Source organism: Cyprinodon tularosa, unplaced genomic scaffold (assembly GCF_016077235.1).
Source record: "Cyprinodon tularosa strain WSP-4 unplaced genomic scaffold, ASM1607723v1 ctg246, whole genome shotgun sequence".
Lineage (NCBI taxonomy): Eukaryota > Metazoa > Chordata > Actinopteri > Cyprinodontiformes > Cyprinodontidae > Cyprinodon > Cyprinodon tularosa.
In genome coordinates this window covers 1159154-1178326 of record NW_024038913.1, presented here as the reverse complement: position 1 = coordinate 1178326, position 19173 = coordinate 1159154, and the positions used below count along the sequence as shown (strand labels likewise).

The following is a 19173-nucleotide window of genomic DNA, read 5'->3' as shown; positions in this document are numbered from 1 at the left end:
TACGTGAACTCTCAAATGGAGTTGAAAACTGGGATGCTCCTCTCCCTGCAGAAAAAATGGACACATGGGAAACATGGAAATTATCCCTCCAAGATCTGAGCAGCCTCAGAGTGCCACGCTGCTATGTTCCAGCCTCACTTTCCAAGTCCATCTACACTGAATTGTGTGTTTTCTGTGACGCTTCAAGTTGGGCTATTGCAGCAGTAGCATACTTGAAAACAGTAAATGCAGAGGGAAAGTGTGAGGTCGGATTTGTGCTTGGAAAGGCAAAACTTTCACCACAGCCAGAACCTACAATACCTCGCCTGGAACTCTGTGGAGCAGTTCTAGGAGTAGAGATAGCAGACCTCGTTCTGGAAGAACTTGACCATAAACCAAACGCTGTTAAATTCTACAGTGACACCAAGGTGGTTCTCGGCTATGTGTGCAATGATGCGAAGCGCTTCTATGTCTACGTGCATAATCGAGTTCAAAGAATACGCCAGTCTACATCCCCTGAACAGTGGCATTATGTTCCATCAGAGCAGAACCCAGCCGATCTAGCTACCAGGTCAATACCTGCACCCCAGCTCATGGACACAATGTGGTTTAAAGGACCAGACTTCCTTTACAAACTACCTGAAACAGAAATACGTGAGTCATTCGAGTTGGTGAAACCTGAAGTGGATGCTGAAATCCGACAAGTTGCAACCTTCACCACGCAGGTCCAAAAGAGTGGACTCACACCAGAACGCTTCCAACGCTTCTCGAAATGGAAATCACTGGTACGAGCCATTGCCTACTTAATTCACCAAGCTCGTTCTCACTCTTCAAGCAACAAATCAAACCCTTCATGCAGAGGTTGGCATGAATGTAGACAGCTGCACTCTCCAAAGGAGCTGAATGCTGCCAGTAATCTCATTCTCCAGTCTGTACAGAAGGATGCTTTTCCTGACGAGTATGCTTCTCTCCAAGCCAATCAAACTGTCCACAGCTCAAGCTCCATCGCAGCTCTTGACCCCTATATGGATGAAGGCCTAATAAAAGTTGGAGGCCGCCTCAAACATGCTTCATTGGATGCAATATTCAAAAATCCAATCATTCTGCCAAGCAAACATCATGTGTCAAAGTTGCTTGTCCTGCACTATCATGCCATGGTTGTGCATCAAGGAAGGCAGTTTACAGAAAGTGCAGTTAGGCAAGCCGGTCTGTGGATTGTAGGATGCAAAAGACTGGTCTCGTCTGTTATCCACCATTGCATAACCTGCAAGAAACTCCGGGGAAAATTAGAGACTCAAAAGATGGCGGATCTTCCACCAGAGAGACTCAACACTAGCCCTCCATTTTCATATGTTGGGTTAGACGTGTTCGGCCCCTGGTCAGTCGTCACTCGACGCACACGAGGAGGAGCAGCACAAAGTAAGAGGTGGGCAATACTTTTTACGTGTATGACCACAAGAGGTGTACATATTGAAGTTATTGAATCTCTGGACACCTGCAGCTGCATAAACGCGATACGCAGATTCTTTGCAATAAGAGGTCCAGCAAAACAAATGCGATCGGACAGGGGCACCAACTTTATTGCAGCAAGTGTGGAGCTCGGTATGACACAACCAAGCATAAACCCTCCCAACATTGTCCACTATCTTCATGCTAACGGTTGTACGTGGGAGTTCAATCCCCCTCATGCCTCCCACATGGGTGGCGTCTGGGAAAGGATGATCGGGGTAACTCGCAGACTACTGGATTCCATGCTCCTGCTGAACAAACACAGCCGTCTGACACATGAAGTGCTTTGTACCCTAATGGCTGAGGTGTCATCTATACTCAATGCAAGACCATTGGTTCCTATCACAACGGATCCTTCCTCACCATTCCTACTATGTCCTGCAATGATATTGACCCAGAAGCAGAGCGTTCCTTCTTCACCTGGAGAATTCTGTGGAAAAGACATGCTCAAAAGCCAATGGAAGCAAGTGCAGGCACTCGCCAACGAGTTTTGGAGTCGCTGGAGGAACGAATATCTAAACACTCTCCAATCAAGACGCAAGTGGCATAGATCGCACCGTGACCTTCAGCCAGGCGACATTGTGTTGTTAAAGCAAAATCAAGCACACAGAAACGAATGGACAATGGCCATCATCACATCCACTTTTCCAAGCAGTGATGGAAAAGTCAGAAAGGTGGAAGTAAGGACATCATCTCAGGGCGTTTCTAAGACTTATTTGCGTCCCATCTCAGATGTTGTTATGCTCTTAGAAGCGGAAGTGACTGATAAAAAGTAGTGGCATCTGTAATGCCAGGCGGGGAGTGTTCTGCCCAAGGTTAGAAGTTGGAGGTATGTCTTAATAATTTAGTTTAAAAAGAAGAACTTTTACAGTATTGGTTTATCTGTATTTTATTTTGAAGGCGAATCTTGAGGAAGCATTGCATTGTGGGTAGCAGAGGCTGTAATAGTAAGGAAGTGGTGTTTACAGAGAGAAAAAACCTGCCTGTTACAGAGCAAACTTCGCCTCCTGTGTTGTCAATCTTTTCCAAAACCTCCGAAAGCAATGGCTGTGAGTTCAATCTGTGTTTTGTATGGCAGTAAATATTTTATTAGAGTTTATTTAGAGATCGTTTTTTTGCATATGTTTATTCCAGGAATTAGCCATATCCCAAAGGTTTTTCTTGTATAGTTGTAACTGCTGGAGTGACTGTTTCTTAGCAACAACTTAAGTTAATTCTAATTTATGTTTTATAATGCTGGAAGTTTGTTCTGTGCATTTAGAGCTGATGCACATTTATTTTCTGTTTCTGTTTGTAGTTTCACTCAAAGCTTTCATCGAGCTTCCCACACAATTGTTCAAAATTGTAAGAAGACCGTAATAAAGGAGCAAGACGCTCATCTTCCTGGCTCATGAAAACTGAGTTTGGCTTGCTGTTAATCTGCGTTAACATACACAGTGTATCCAACACGTAGTGATAACAGTACAACTTTTATTTAAGTGTCTTATCTGTTTGTTTTGTTGACTTACAGCTTATGAAAACCAAAACCATTGCTGTTTCAATTAGAAAAAGTTATAACAAAGAAATGTCAAATGGGATCCCCTTTTGGACAAATTACTGTATGATTGTGGAGTGCCTTGAAGGTGATCAGCTTTTTTGCTTGGTTCTTTAAAAAACAACAACCTTCTGCTCAGCTGAATTGGATAAGTATCACAGATTTTCATTCTTCTATTCTTATTGGTCAGCCCATTTTTCAGACCTCAAATAATCTTAATCACGAGATACATTTCTGATAGCTCATCACATTTTCCAAGATATTTCCTTTTTTTGTGCAATCTATTCAGAAGTATTTTTTTTTAATAAAGTGAACATTGTAAGACATTCACCATGAATACTGTATGGTTAAAAAAGCTAATTTTTTTAATGATTGAATTTCAAGAATAAAATGTAATGCTTAATCCTAACTTTGTTTTTTGGCTTCCAGGTTTTAAACTTCGGTTTCAAAAAACTTGAAAACACTGAAAGAAGCTTCCACATTTCATAACAATGGACAGACATACTAACAAAATACACACACACAAAAAAAACAATCAGTGGTTAGGAGGTTCAAAAAGACTCAATCTGTATCACCTCACAGGGCTGTACTCTAACCACAACAGGATAGCCAGGGTAAAATCCACAACTGATTAAAGTTTTCCACTGTTTGACAGCTACACGTTTCTTTGTAAGTAAATACCACACAGATTTGCTGAAATCCACTTACGGCCAATCTGGGGAATTAAAGCTGTTTGTAACATGAAATGTTCCCTTTGCTTATGGTTGGACGTTTTTTTTTTGTTTTTATATATCTACTTTCCCCATTATAGTGATAACAGGGGAATACTGTGGGATACGTTTGTTTCTCTACAAGAAACAGAACAGAAATCTTAATTTTGTTGCATTCTGGATCAGTACTAAATGCTAAAACAAGGAAAAATGTAAAACTATTTAAGTGCCTGCAGGGGGCATTGCAGTTGGGAAATAGCCAGTATAATTAAAAGCATTACAAAAAACAGTAAGTCTTAAATTGTTAAAGGTTTTCTAGCCTAGTATTAGTAAAGAGTCTGGTATTCTTTCAGATTTATGCTTTCATTATGCAGTGGTACCATAACTAGGAGTTTTAATTCAGTATTTGAACTGCATGTCCTCATATGGTACAGTCAATCACTTCTTTTAATCAGAAAAAGCTTAAAGCAACTCTTTTGCTGCTAATATATGTATAAAATGTGCAACTATAACCATAAATGTAATGATAGCATTTTAAATAGTTTAAAAATATACCCTAACAGGACATTATTGATTATTTTGGTTGCCTTTAAATGTTTTTTTTTTTGATAATCTGCCCCCTGTGTTGGGATTTATAACCACAAATTGAATGTAATGTGAAATCCTAACTTATTTTTAATTTAACAGTCTTTTTTTAGTGTATTCAAGCTGTACCAAAAGCAAAGGTGGAAAAGGGTTTATTTGATTTCGAGTTATATTTATAAAATGCAATGCAAGATTACATACATGTAAAATTTACAGAAAATAAAAATAAAGAGCAGAAATGCCAGCCAAAACAGAAACCCTCCTGACAATTGAAAGTCTTTATAGAGCCGACAAATGATGCCTATTTCAGTACCACTAAAAGCCTAACTTTAAACATGATCTTTAATTACTTAGAGAACAAATGTCTGAGTTTTTAATTGTATTACCAACATCACATCATATGACTGTGCTTTACAGCTTTAAACGTCTTGGAAAGCAAAATTATACATAGATACAGCAAAAACTATACACTTGAAGTGACACAACTTGCAACACCATCTATTGCAATTGATCTTCGCTGATACTAATCAGCATATCTGAGACATGGAGAAGTTAGGGCTGAAGTTCCAGTCAAACATTGATCGTGCGGACTCAAACTTTTCAATGAGTTCGGTGAACGAAGGCCGACTATCAGGATTGGCATGCCAACACTGATCCATCAGCAACTTTATCTGTAAAAGGGCAAAGAAAATGTGAAAATTCTGAGCCATCCTTAAAAAAACATTGCATTTTTAAAAGAAATACCATATAATGATCTATATGGAGGTTTTTCTCAATATAATACATTTAGTTTAGAGAGGCTAATTCATTTAAGAATAAGAGAGAGAAAAAAGTCTAGATTCTACATTTTGATATTTTTTTAGTACTCCATCATCTTTTACCTTGGTTGCTTAACAGCAGACACAAGCGTTAAGCTGTGAAATATAAGAGCTATTTTAACTGTCAAAAAGCAAACTTCTTTAATTTAAAAAATTTTTTTATAACTTTGCAAGGAAGTTTTTTTTCTTTTAAATCATATCTTCAGCTTCCTAGTATCGAATCCTAAATAAAATATGGTTCATTGATTTTCTTGGATAACCTGAATTGTAACCAAGGGTCTGTGCAAACTAACACAATAAAACAAGACTTAAACATAAACTACTCTGATGTTCCAATAACGTCTCAAAGCCGATTAGGCTGTTCATAGAAACACAATGAACGCTGAGCTGCAGGCTAAGCTTTGTGCTTGACCTCATTTAATAATTCTCAGTTGTCAAATTTATTCATTTTATCAAAGGACACTCGCAGAAACCCTTATAACAACTTTAATAATGGGTGGACAATGCATTGTACTGGACAGAAACTTAACATGCTGCAGTTTCATTTATGCCAACTTCTATGATGATTTGGGACAAAAATGTACTAATATTCATAACAATGTAGAATTGTGTATATTTTACACGATACGTAATTCTAATATTGTTGCACCTTTGTAATATGATCTTTATTAGGGGCTAATTAATGTTAGTGTAATTTAATGTGATTCTTGGTTCTATAGCCCGGATTTTAGCAAAAGTTAAATCTAATTTTAGTTTTAAGGACTTTGAAGGACTTATCCATGCCTTCATTATGTCTCGTTTGTATTATTGCAATAATTATAAAGAAGCATGGATAAACCATAGATGCACCTACAAATGATCCAGAACGCAGCAGCATGGCTTCTTAAAGGAACCAGGAAGCATGACCATATAAGGCCTATACTGGCTTCTTTACACTGGCTCCCTCTCCTTTATCAAATAGATTTTAGGATTCTTTTATTAACTTATAAAGTTTTACATGGGCTAGCTTCCCCTTATCTTCAGGACCTTTTAAAGTCTGTGTCCAGAACCCTACGAACAAATAACCAGATACCATTGACAGTTCCTCGGATTCGACTTAAAAGAAAATGAGATCAGGCCTTTGCTGTTGTTACTCCTATTCTATGGAACAATTTACCTTTCCTAATTAAATCTGCCTACAGCCTGGATCAATTTAAATCGCTTCTTGAAACTCATTCTTATACCTTTGCATTTATTTGAAGCAGTGTTTCAATACTCTGCTTTTGTTAACTTGTGTTATTGTCTTTCTTGTACAGCACTTTGGTGCAGTTTTACACCTGTTTAAATAAATCTGACATTGACATAATATTACCGCATCTGGGCAATCCTTAGGACGAGGCAACCTCTGATTTCCCTCCAAAAGCTTTATGAGTTTCATCACAGTCATTTGTTCTTCATTGTCTCCAGTCATTTCAATGAATTTCTACAAAGAAAAAAAAAACAATCAAAAAATACATGCACACAGGAAATAAACATGTTTTTCAGACCAAAGTTCCAATATTTTTGCGACAGTTTTTGTATCTGGGTCATAACATACAGATGGAGGACTCTGGCGGGGGTCACAACGCGTCAGGATCTCATAAAGAGTAACTCCAAATGACCAAATGTCAGATGCAAATGAGAATTTGAGCTCCTTTAAGCACTCAATGGCATACCTAAGAAGTTTCAAACACGAAAAAGTAAGTGCTTGAAAAAACATAGAAAATGTTTCACATTAAAACTGTTTGGATACCGACCAGTAGACAGGGCTGTCTCCGTCCTCACGGACCCGATAATAGATCTCTCCTTCCGGGATGTACTTTGTCAGGCCAAAGTCTCCAATCTTCACCAAACTTTGGTTTTCCACCAAAACATTGCGAGCAGCAAGATCTCGATGCACATAGCGCTGTGAGTGCAGGTACTCCATCCCCTTCAAAAGAGAGCAACGCAATATTGAGGAATATTGTTGCAATTACAGTTGGACTAATTGGCACATCAGTAAATTATCATTTTGTTTTGAAAATAGCTGTCAGTGAAGATCAATTTTTAAGTTTAGTCACTAATTCCTAATTGGATTCTGAATCTGGACTTTCCTACCTTCAAGTACATCAATATGCTTGGATCTAAGACTTCATTCTGATCTATTCTAGCTCTGTCAGCATGTTAAAGTTATAATGGAGGATGATCTTTTTCCGTATGGATCATTAGTTTCCCATTTTCACTTACCGGTGGTGATTTTTATTTTGGGGAAAAATTGCAAACCGTAAGCTTGTATGAGCGATGCAAACAGCAACTTTTAAACTAGGCTTGTCCCGATCCGATCCACGTATCGGATCGGGACGCCGATATTGGCAAAAAAATGCGTATCGGCAAAGCATGTAAAATGCCGATCCAGACTGCCGATCCAGTTTAAAAAAAAAAATCTGGTCCGTATTTTCCAGTTTCGCCGATTGAAACGATCCATTCCACTATTTTGCGCCAGTGTTCCCGTTTTGCATTTTTATTAAAACTTACAGTAATATAGCACCTTTAACTGTTTACGGTTTTACTGCTCACTGTGCAATTTCAGATTGCTATTCATAATTTTGTCCAGTTTGTGTTTATCTCTTAATAAACAGGTAAGTTTGTTGTTACCAATCATTGTGTTTTATTCAATCTCACCTAATTCAGCTGGCTAGATGTTATCAAGAGTACTAAAACCCTTTTCAACATGAGTCTTACAACTAAGGCTAAATACTTTAACTTAAACTTAAATACATGCTCGGATAGGCTGGTATCGGCCAGTATTGGTATCGGATCGGAAGTCCAAAAACAATATCGGTATCGGATCGGAAGTGCAAAAACCTGGATCGGGACATCTCTATTTTAAACAGACTGTGCATCTGGAAAAATGAGCTCATGCATGCTCTTGCGCACGTTTAATAGGCATTCCCTCTTGGGAGCGGGGACAGGGTTGTGCATGTGCTTTTTTTTTTTTTTTTTTTTTTTTTTTTTTAAGTTTTGAGGCTAAGTTTTTCAAAAATTCTGGAAAATCCTCCACTTTACCTTTAAGGTTTGCTTAAAAGGACAAAATGTGTTCCAGACCAGAGTCTTTTGCAAAGTTTTTCTTCCATGGTTCACCTCTTCTCATCAACTTTAAATAGCTTACTTGGTTCTGCTGAAGAGAAGCCTATGATGCATAACCATGTTTGTCAGAAGTGGGTGTTTATTGTTGCGTGCAGAGTAAAAGAACAGATTTCTCTGTATTTGACATTAGCTTTAGCTTACACAGCTTTAAGCCTGAACCATCTTGTAGGTTTCTTAGTCTTCATTATGCTCCTTGTTTTCTCATGTTTTTTTAACAAATCTCTGAGGACTTCGCAGAACCATTACATTTCTATTGGTATTTTAGTCAACAAAGGTGAACTTTTCTAATTACACTTTTATTCACTGGCATCATAAAAAGGTTGCCAAATACACATGCATGTACAATTTTACACTATGTGTTGCTCCATTGGATGAAACTGCAGTTAAATGCATTATGAAAAGACATGGAAAAGCTCAAGAGGGTATGAATACTTTTCCAAAGCCCTCTAATTTACAGTTCAGGCACTAAATATTCGACCACTGATACTCACCTGACAGATCTGCTGAGCAAACATGAGGCAATCGGCCAGACTGACTTTATGTTTAGGAAGATACTCCCGCAGACTCCCCTGGGGAAGGTATTCCATTATGAGCTGGACCTCTTGTCTTACTGTAAGTGCACAATGCAGTAATGTTGTTATTTTTCCATTTTATTACATTCAAAAAGATGACCTGAACAAATGCTCAGCAGGCAGACAGCTCAAAAGCTTAAAATATAATCGCCACTCAACAAAAGCGGTTGTGTGCTTAGTATAGATTTTCAATTACTGAATGCGGACCCAAAACACCAGTTAACAGGAAACCTTTGAGCAGACTGAATATCAACAAGAGTTTTAACAGAGATTTAAAGTGAACAGATGATGCTATGAGCTCACCGGCATCAGGGCATAAGCCCTTGTACTTCACTATGTTACAGTGATAGAGAGACTTCAGGATTTCAATCTCCTTCATCCAGCCTTGAGCTGCATTTCCAGCCTCTTGCTTCAAAGCTTTCACTGCCACAAACTCTCCTGTCCCGTCGTTGGACGGGTCGTACCTGTACAGAGTGACTTTTCCAAAGTGTCCCTGCAGACAGAGGAGTGAGAATGATCACTTTCTGAACGGATGGGGATGGAAAAGTTTTCTGGCAGTGCTGCAGCTCACCTCCCCCAAGTCTCTCATCTTTTTCAGGTAGCGCTTTTGGAACACGCTGGGGTCAGTAGGTGGGAGAGTGTAAATGGTGGGTATATCGGGATCTGTGTGGATAAAATCACCCCTATTAGGCAACTGTGCAGAAAAATTTCAAAGTAAACTTCAGAAATAAGGTGTGCAGTTGATGACTTACTTTTCTTTAAGAGTGTTGTGAGTTCTCTGAGGATAGTTCGGAATGACGGCCTCTCGTCAGGCTCATACGTCAAACACATGCTGATAAACTCGGCCAGTTCCTGGGAGGATGGTTCTGCCAGGCGACCCCTTTGCTGATAAAAACGCTCTTTCTGATGGACGGTGGAAAAATAAAAGGAACAAAATGCTGAACAGTTGGATGGTGGACAAGAAGTTAAGCTTAAGGATCCAGCATGCACCCACCTCAGACAGTGTGCTGCCGCTCATAGGAAGATCGCCGTTGTTGCAGATTTCAAGCAGCGTGACACCAAAACTCCACTGGTCTGCAGCGTTTCCAATTTGAGCGCCACTGTCGACACACTCTGGAGCAATCCAGGGTATCCGATCCAACCGTTCTGTTGTGCGTTACATTTATTTATGATAAAACAGCACATGAAAAGGGATTTGGATTATTTACCGTCTAATACTGGAGCAAACAGTGAATTTTTAAAGTTGCTAAAATATCTATTTTTTGCCATTTCTAGATCAAAAACATTTATACAACAGTGTGGCTGAAAACACAAAAACAGAGTTGACATATTTTTTTCTTTTAGACAGCTTGAACCACTAGAGTAATGAGAGACAGATAACAGGAAGAGGACTACAGGAAGTGGTCTTCCGGTTTCCTTAATCTGACTCAACTGCCTAAAGTGCTTCGCAGTTAGAAAAACATTTGCTCTTGCTTATGGACAATTGTTCATCAGATTATTCCTCTTAAGCTACAGGGGCTGACCTTCTCGTGAGAGGACATTCAGTGCAATTCCAGGATCACTCAGCTTGACAAAGGGACAAGAGCCAGGTTCAAAACCTGGCCTTGCAACCAGAACGTTCTTGGCACAAACGTTTCCATGAACAAGTCGTTTTGTCTCCTAAGGCAAAAAAAAAAAAAACACCAATTAAAAATTTGAGCTTTTTGTGATGCAGATGAAGGTTTAACACCTGTTCCTTATGCCCCTTTTTTGTCAGCTAAATGTTCACTATAGATCTATTTTATTCGTTTATTTTATTTTTTTAAACAGCATCTGATCAAATGAATCTGTTCTTTAACATTATGACTGGAGTAAACATAAATTATCTTAAAATATCACCAGATAAAAGACATGTTTCCTCCAAAGGCAGCTGCTAAAGATCAGTTCAGGAAGAAGTCTCTTTCCGTGCATCAGTTTGTTAGTTTAAGATAATCAGTAAATAAATGTATGGTAACTGAAGGGTGCGAGCAATCAGACAAACAAAAAGAGGTTTCAAACTCACCAGATAATTGAGAGCCCTCGCAAGCTGTAGGGCAACAATGAATTTCCACTGAGCAGTGACGGATGCTTTTTCATTGCGGAGAAAAACATCGAGTGGGCCATACTCCAAGTATTCCTCCACCATGATGTCTGTGCGGGTAGGAACAAGTCAGAGAGGCGCAGCTTGTTATAATGCAACAAAAAATGTAAACACAACTAGAACACAGTTTTGCATTCACCATGGTGTTAGCTTCAAAGATTTGACTACAAACACTGAACACTTTACTATTAAAGGGAAGAAAATGAGGAAGTCACTAAAATAGGAATTAAACACATGTGGGCAGAAGGGTTATTGCTCTTACTTTCAGATCCTTTGACAGACACGCCATGCACAAACACCAGGTTAGCATGGGATACCTGGCTCATGAGGCTTGCCGTTTCAAAAAATGCCTAAGATTGGGAAAAAAAATTGACATGAATAAAAATAAAAAGACACAATAAAAACTCTAAACTGATGCTTAGATTTAAAAAAATAATTACAAGAGCAATATCCTTATGGCTTTCGTCTAGGATTTTGAGAACCACCGGGATCCCTTTGCTTTGTGACAGGTTGTTGTTGTTAAATTCGTCGTTTTCTCCTTCCCGCAACAATAAACATCCTGCGTAAATGTTAGTTCTTGTGCCTCGGCCCAAATGTTGCTCCTGCATGTGAGCACAGGAGGCAGCATACCTGATAAGTTACAGAGCTGGAAACACACGGTCTGCTTTATTACGGAGGTGGAGAAAATGTGATCACCTGTTTTATCTCTTTGTCTTTGATCTGGTGAAAGCGAAGCTCCGTCACGTTCAGGGGGAAGCAGTCAGATTGGGTACGTTGGTCAATGCCTTGCCTTCTCACCAATAGGTTGGAGATCTCTGGAGGAGGGAAACAAAAAACAAAAAAACAAAAAAAACACGTGGCGAGTTAAATTCTCTGTGACGTTGATTGCATGTTACAGTACAACATTTTTGGACACAGAACGTGCAAACCTGCTTGTCTTGGTAAGCAGCATTTTCTGACAGTGAAGCTGTCTGACCCCGACTTGAGTACATAGGTTTTGAGGCTATCTGTGAGCTCCTTGACCGTAGGGAACTCTTTGTCCCAGCCCTCCATGCAGAACACAGACTTTTTCTGCTGGATGCGAAACTGCTTGTGGCTTGTTTTGGAACCATTCTGTGTATTAAGAGAGGTGTAAATACAGAATCTGAAAACGATGAGCCTCACTGCACTGCAACATTTCCCAGAGAGGAGTGTGGGTGTTGCCTTACCTCGCTTCTGTTTAGCACAGCAAGAATAATGCGGTGATAGTCGAGGGCACTCCAGCGAACGAGGAAAGTTCCTTCCTCTCCAGCCTCCTTTTTCAGCTTGTGTAACACAAAGTCATCCCTGCAAGCAAACCAAATGATATAACTGTCTTTATAAGCAGTTTGTGTCTGACTATGCCAGGATCAGAACTGAGAACTCACTGCATAGGTCCATGTAACAGATTTGCTTCACTCAACACCACCCTTGGGGGAGCCACTTCATGACAGAGATAGTGGTGGGCGTCTGCAGTCAGCCGGTAGTAGCCATCTAATAGGGAGATGAAGGAGCGGGCCTCCTGGCTGGAGTTCATCTGTACCTCCTACATATACATACAGAAACACCACTAGATCATAGACTGAGCTTTCACCTGGAGACATAAGTTTAAAAAAAATAATAAAAAAAAGAATGCCAAAAGCAAACCCAGAGCACTTAGTCACTGTTACATAACAGATAAAGTAGACCTATACCATCCCTAAACCTTTAGCACCTGTGGTAAAGATTTCTATAAAGCAAAGTTGCTGAAGCACTTAAAAAAAAATAAAACATAAGTGTGATTTGTTTATCATCAATATTAGGGAGACTGAAGTAAAGAAAGTAGTTCAACTAACATACATACAATTAAGCCAGAAATGAATACCCCTGAAGAATCTAGATTTAAAGTACATTTTAATCAACAAGGATATTTTTTCGTTGATGTATCAACTGGTATTTTAAAGATGTCCTTTGGGATAAGCTCCAAATTTGTGAAAGGAATCCTTGTCCATACCCTCATCTTTACCTTCCTTTATATTTACAACAATTAAGTCAAGACTCTGAGCAACTCCAAGGTGTCCATATTATTTCCAGTGAAGATTAGGGCTGGAAAATGATTCCATTTGCACTATGATCATAATTCAACAAAGCGCTATTTTCAAATCGCAAAGGCACCCAATTTTAATCATGCTATATTTGACAAGAATAAGACACATCATTTCAGAGTCTTGTCTCCTCGAGACAAGTCTCTGCTGTCCATCTAGACCAGGGGTGTCAAAGTCGTTCCAGATAGGGCCGTGTGGCTGCTGGTTTTCTTTCCACCCAAGCAGTAGCACACCAGACTCCATTCATCCCATCAAGTCATCAGGTTAAGACTAGACTCACCTTGATGAGATGAATGGAGTCTGGTCTGCTACTGCTAGGGTGGAAAGAAAACCAGCAGCCACACGGCCCTTTCTGGAACGACTTTGACACCTGTGATCTAGACCTTATGGACAAAGGACATTCTTTTGAGGACCAGAATGTTTGGACAAAGAAAATTGGTGGTTTAAGAGGAGCATGAAGGAAGCAATCTATGTTAGAAAAGAAAAACCAACCTTAAAAAGAGGGGGTGGACTCAAATTTCAGCTTCAAAAACCTACAATGCATCAATTTAGTTAATCCCTTCTCGCTATCATCACAGCCTCAGTCTCATACAGGAGAGTGGAGGACCTCGCCTATTCAGCCAGGCCAACAATCACCTTTAATGACCTCCCTTTTAGACACTTAGACGGGTATGCGGCATTGCAGCCTTACAGAAGAACCCAAACAACCCCAATTTCTAAGTGGTGGACCCCTTCGTCCGTTCCAATTTGCATGTTTTCAAAACAAAAACAAGGCTTTGTTGAGCTACTGTATAAAACATCAAACTCAACGTTATTCCTCACATTTTGAATTGTAAAAGCTTCCTGGATGGGAAGAGAAACTTCCTGAAACTTGGAAACAAAGTCCAGTGGGTTGTTTTTAACTTTAAAATAAACCAGGTGAGGAGTTCTGGATAGAGCATATTGAAAGGCAAAAACATTTTTCTATCTTAAATGCTAAATGTTCATGTATTTTGATATAAATAGAGCTTTACGTGGGTTGCTCTTATTGTTAAAAGCATATTCTTAAGTTTCTATACTCCGGTAACGATTAATTGATTACTAAATTATTTGACAATTATTTAAATTAGTTGACAACTACTTCAATAATCGATCAATCACAATTAATCTGATTTGAGCCCTCATACTTTTATCACTAACATGAACCCTTTAAAGCCTGGATTGTGAAATAATTGACAGAAAAAATCTATTTCTTTTATTAGAGTTGTCAAGTAACTTTCTGTCAAATGAATTAAAAAAAATATATATTTTTTGATAAGTTAAATTAGAGCATTGATTTGCATCAATTTTGATACATTAAGCATTTCTATGTAATCTTTTACACATTTTCTGTTTATGTATTAAATGTGATACACTTGGCTTTAGAGGATTAAGATTTCTTTAGGACCAAGCAAACCAAATGGGGATGTTATAAAACAAAAGATAAATAAGCAGCCACGTAATCTCCGTTGTCAGGTTAAGTGAGGGAGATTTATGCCACGGGCTTCTTTTTCTAACATCTTTGATATTAAAGGACAATAAATAAACAACCCATAGTTTTCTGTTGGTTTTTGACCAGAAAACCAAAACTAGGTCATCTCTATGACCCCCCCCCCCCCCCCCCCCCCCCCACCCCACTCCACTTCTCTAGGCCACAATCATGTGAAACAATACAGGAGAACACAGAGTCCTCTCTTGGGTTGTACGGCAGTACTACTGTCATCAACAGCTGAGGTACACACGATTTAAAGTGAGAAATGCATTTAGAAATTTGTTTTTCTTGTACTAAAAGCTATTCCAATCAAAGATTGGACTTTTTTTGCATTTGCAGTGAGCCTGAAGCTTCTCCATTAACATATGCATTTATTTTTATTAGATGTCTCTAGTATTACAATTGGATTATAATGCATGTACAACAAAGTGAGCTCCAACTCTTGCAAAACTGAATAATCTACCCAGCTGTTTGCATTATGCAAACTAAATCAACATAAGTGATGTATCACATGCACATTAACCAATGAAATTAGTGGCACGTGTATGGAAAGATAAAAAGTACTCTCACCATGCAATGATTGTTCTGAGTGCTAATGAAAACATTAGCTTCAGTAATGGCGATGTGAGTTATTTCTCGGAAATCACAGAAGGAAGTCCATTTATCAGGAGGATTTGATGGAGTCTGTTTTGGTGTTTTCATATTCGCATAGCCACTCTTGTGGTAAGAGTTATCCTCCGCCTGGATCAAGAAAGCAAGAGAAATTTGATTAAAGAGGATGAAGCATCCACACAGCAGAAAGGAGATGTTACAGAATACAAAGGGTAAACTGTCTGTTGTGATAACAGACCTTTTGAGTTTTCAGAATCCTCCACTGAATCCCCTTAATGCCGGACACCATTAACTCATGCGTAAGCGGAGCTTCGAAGCTATCCTTTGACACATCGGCGCTTTGGCTGACATTGGAGTAGGAGCTGCTTTCTTCCCCGTCCTCCCTCAGTTCCAGGTGAGTTACAGAGAAAGTCTCCCTTCCAAAACTGGGAACCAAGTTTTCCAGGGTGGAGATGTACTTATACATGATCTCGTGGGGACCCAGCTGCCCCTTTCCCACAGTGTGCTGCTGGAAGCTCTGCACAAATTCGGAAAACACACGCCGGATCCTGATTTTAGTCAGGAAGTTGTCTCTGGAAATGTTCTCCGCAAAATTTCTTGGAATGCAGTTCTGGAAGCTGAAGGTAGACATAGTCAGATAAGGACAAAGACAGCAATAACCATTTAAATCACTGTTTTTATTTAAATTACAGGGATTACCCAATTTTTCCAGCAACTTCCTTTAAGGAACAGTTTTTTTGTATGGCGAGGTGTGACAGGTGGAGCACAGCCATTCCCAAGCTCTCGTTTTTGAAACGATTCTGTTCTTCTTCCGACTGAGGCTCTTCCACATTATTCACAAATTCATGCTTAGCCTTCACCAGAAAGAAAAGAACTTAGATCACTTTACTTGATAAGAAAAGAAATAATTCTCCCCCAAAGGAAGTCCAAAAATTTTCACTAAAGACCTGGGCAAACAGATACTCCAGGGATGTGATATCCAGAAGAGGAGAACCAGTCTGATCGGTCCCAGATTTGAGGGTGTAGCGGGACACAGTTGGCTCCTTTTCATTGAGTCCGTGCCAATTCCGAAAGTAGAACCTAAACAAAAGCATAACAGGCCACTGTCACTCATTCGGTTAGAGCAGCATTGCATTTGCAGCTGTATGTAAAACTGACTGACCTCATGCAGTAATGAACCACTTCGCTGGAGTTCTCCTCTGGACTGAAAACATGGTTCGGACTGTACCAGCACTTTGTTTGCGGGTTGTACAACGCAAACAAGACATGGCATAGTGGTGTTATCCCTATCAATGAGACGTTTAGGTTACATCCCAAACAAGAAGTATAATATCCTCCATGTTTTTTTTTTTGTTGTTGTTGTTGTTTTTTCAACTCATGCTTTCACCTACCTATTTCCTCAGCAGCTGTGATGCAAAGGTCCTCTGCTGTGACATCACCACTGGTGTGAGACAAATACCTTTCCCCTTCTTTAGTCCAGAACAGGTAGACGTGGATCCCCCGAGACTGAGGGGCGTCATGTGGGCCTGGGATCTTCCCTGACTTCAAACAGCCTGACTTTTTGGGCATGTTGGAAAAGATCACTGGCAGAAAGAGAGAGTACTCTGCAGTCACGTAGACATCAGCTTTCTCACAGACTGGGGAAGAGAAAACAGAAACTGGAAATGGGAACTCTTAAAATAAGCTCTTTCGATCTGCTTATCACGTTGTTGTTTTTTTTTTTTTTCAATCTCAAAGCTTAAACACTGGTTTAACAAAATGACTACCTAATTATGCTGGTTTGAGGCCTTCCGGGTTAACAACTTGTCAAACTGTTTACACACAACATAAACCCTTAAAGGTAAATACACCGCATTGTTATTTAAATAAAAAAAATGCATCAAGATCACAAAGTTTCTATCATTGAGGGAGAAAATGCGAGTGTCCATTAAAATAAACGCCATGTCATAATAAGGAAATACATTAGGCTGCGTGTTTATAAACACCGCCCTTTAAATGCGTATAGAAATCTTACCATTTATGTCGAGGTGGATGAAAATAAGTTAGTTTAAAAGAGGCACGGCGCAGAGAAGCGTCGGGTAAGCTTAATTATTTCTCGGTGCGTATTTCCCCTGAACCACTTCTTCGTCTGTTTCCTGCGAATTGAGAGCGAGGTGCGCGAGGACGCAGCTTCCCGAAAGCAACGTCACCCCTCCTCCAGTGGGCAGGTCCCTGCACGCGCCGAGGAAATACCCCACAGAAGCAGGCCGTTTAGTTTCAGTTTATTATATTTAACTATGAATCTTTCATGTCTAGGTCATTTGGCAAATCAAGACACGCTAAAAGAAGAAATAAAAACAATAATAAAAAATACTTTCACTGTGCACTATTTAAAATATAGGAGTGATTGCTTTAAAAAAAAAAAAAAGAAAGAGCCCAAGGGCGTCAGCTGACCCAAAACAATACCGGGGCACAATAGGGCACCAAAAAAAAAAAAAAAATGCGAGTGCGCAAGGTGTGAGAGCAAAAATTTTTGGGGGCAATTATTTATTAAAAAAAAAGCATGGGCACAGATAATTAATGCAACCACGCAAGCAAATATATTATAGCACTTATTTATTATCATAAAGCGTCATAATTAAATTGTACAATCAGATTATTATTTTCTGCATCATTAAATATCTACCTGAACCAAACTTAATCATATATATCTAATCCACTACTAATGAAGGCACAATTTATCTTCATTAAATATCTGATAACATGAACTTCAAAACTGAAAACTTGAGATGTGCAGCTGTAAAAGGAAAAACAAAAGAACACCTCTACATACATACATGTAGGCATTTATCTTTTTTTTTTTTCAGATGGTGTGATGGTGATGATCTATGAGGTGTGTATGTCATGGCCAGAAAGATGGGAGAGCGTCCCAAGCCGGCTTCATTTTTGTGAATCTCTCGATCAATAGTGACTGGCTTATTTTGGAGAGTTCTCCTCTCTCAACTCCGCTGTGAGAGCAGAGCTGTGAGAGCGGAAAATTAATGAATTAAAAAATCTGTGCCCCAGGCATCGCAGATCCACACCGGGCCACACGTCCCTGTGAAAAGGGTCTGCCGACGCCTATGGTCCAGCCCCAGCATGCACTCAGGTGGGCAAAAGTTGAATCTTTTTCTCTTTTTTTGCTGCATGAAAAAACAGAAAATTGAATTTTGCTTATTGCTGACTATAAGGAGAAATTTTACAGAAAAACAACACAACTGTCAATGGTTGGACATTGAACTTATGTCCACAGTGCAGGACTGGTTCATTGATTACAAGAAACCAATCCTGATAACAACCAGTATCCCTATCCATGCTACTCACTGTTTATAATATAATAGCTACACGTTTATCACTAAATTGACTAGACTTACATTCTAATGAAATGCACTCTATTAATTGGACCTAATTACAAAATACTATCACCATGTTGCAATTATTGACTGACTTAATTTTATTATTAAAAAAAAAAAAACTGAAATGTTAGAACTGTAAATATAGTCATATGTTTATATTACTGTTATGTATTTTTTTTTTTACTGTTTTCAAGCCTGCACTTTAAAAAAAGAAATGGTCTGGAGAGCTGTTCTTAATGAAATTTCTTTTTGTTTATATTCATGTTCACAAAATGACAAAATATATCTGTTTAAGTCTAAGACTTAACTGCATGTGCATAAAAATCTATACAAGAAGTGTCTAAGAAAACACCATAGGGTAAACAAAAGCCTCCATTTATAATATAGTAGTATGTTCAAATGGTCCATTTAGATCTCATTGAATGACTGGAAGGACAATAACTAATTATGCAGAATTATAATTACAAATTTGAAGTGCAAGGGGAGCTGTTTAAAAGTATTCATCCTAAAATTGAAAGCGTAGTAACAAAAAAAATGTATTTGGTATGTTAAGAGTACAACATACAGCCTATGAGTCCTGCTGCTGTTTTTTTTTTAAAGCCCAT

The 19173-nt window shown here is 39.0% G+C and overlaps 2 protein-coding genes across 2 annotated transcripts; one reads left to right on the top strand and one right to left on the bottom strand.

The window, feature by feature from the left end:
- Positions 1–447: 447 nt before the first annotated feature.
- LOC119785300 lies at positions 448–2950 on the top strand. The gene is made up of 2 exons (XM_038287849.1): positions 448–2537; positions 2786–2950. Exon 1 carries the CDS (start codon positions 573–575, stop codon positions 2262–2264), a length of 1692 nt encoding a protein of 563 aa, XP_038143777.1. The 5' UTR covers positions 448–572; the 3' UTR covers positions 2265–2537; positions 2786–2950.
- A 1503-nt stretch (positions 2951–4453) lies between these two features.
- Positions 4454–17376, bottom strand: tyk2 (tyrosine kinase 2). Its single transcript, XM_038287831.1, has 24 exons — positions 17209–17376; positions 16586–16831; positions 16357–16480; positions 16142–16274; positions 15894–16048; positions 15433–15811; positions 15153–15323; positions 12377–12534; positions 12179–12296; positions 11900–12083; positions 11667–11785; positions 11411–11572; positions 11233–11320; positions 10893–11020; positions 10375–10510; positions 9846–9997; positions 9604–9754; positions 9423–9514; positions 9155–9344; positions 8771–8889; positions 6911–7083; positions 6712–6829; positions 6487–6597; positions 4454–4988 (listed from the first exon to the last, which is right to left on the bottom strand). Exons 2-24 carry the CDS (start codon positions 16761–16763, stop codon positions 4845–4847), a joined length of 3483 nt encoding a protein of 1160 aa, XP_038143759.1. The 5' UTR covers positions 16764–16831; positions 17209–17376; the 3' UTR covers positions 4454–4844.
- Between the last annotated feature and the right edge of the window lie 1797 nt (positions 17377–19173).

Excerpts from the sequence above, each read along its gene's own strand:
- LOC119785300 (XM_038287849.1), top strand. The coding sequence starts at position 573 with ATGGACACAATGTGGTTTAAAGGACCAGACTTCCTTTACAAACTACCT.
- tyk2 (XM_038287831.1), bottom strand. The coding sequence starts at position 16,763 with ATGCCCAAAAAGTCAGGCTGTTTGAAGTCAGGGAAGATCCCAGGCCCA. Across the intron at positions 10,511-10,892 it reads CGAGGGCTCTCAATTATCTG|GAGACAAAACGACTTGTTCA; the intron begins GTGAGTTTGAAA and ends TTTTTGCCTTAG. Across the intron at positions 6,830-6,910 it reads GGAGACAGCCCTGTCTACTG|GTATGCCATTGAGTGCTTAA; the intron begins GTCGGTATCCAA and ends GAAACTTCTTAG.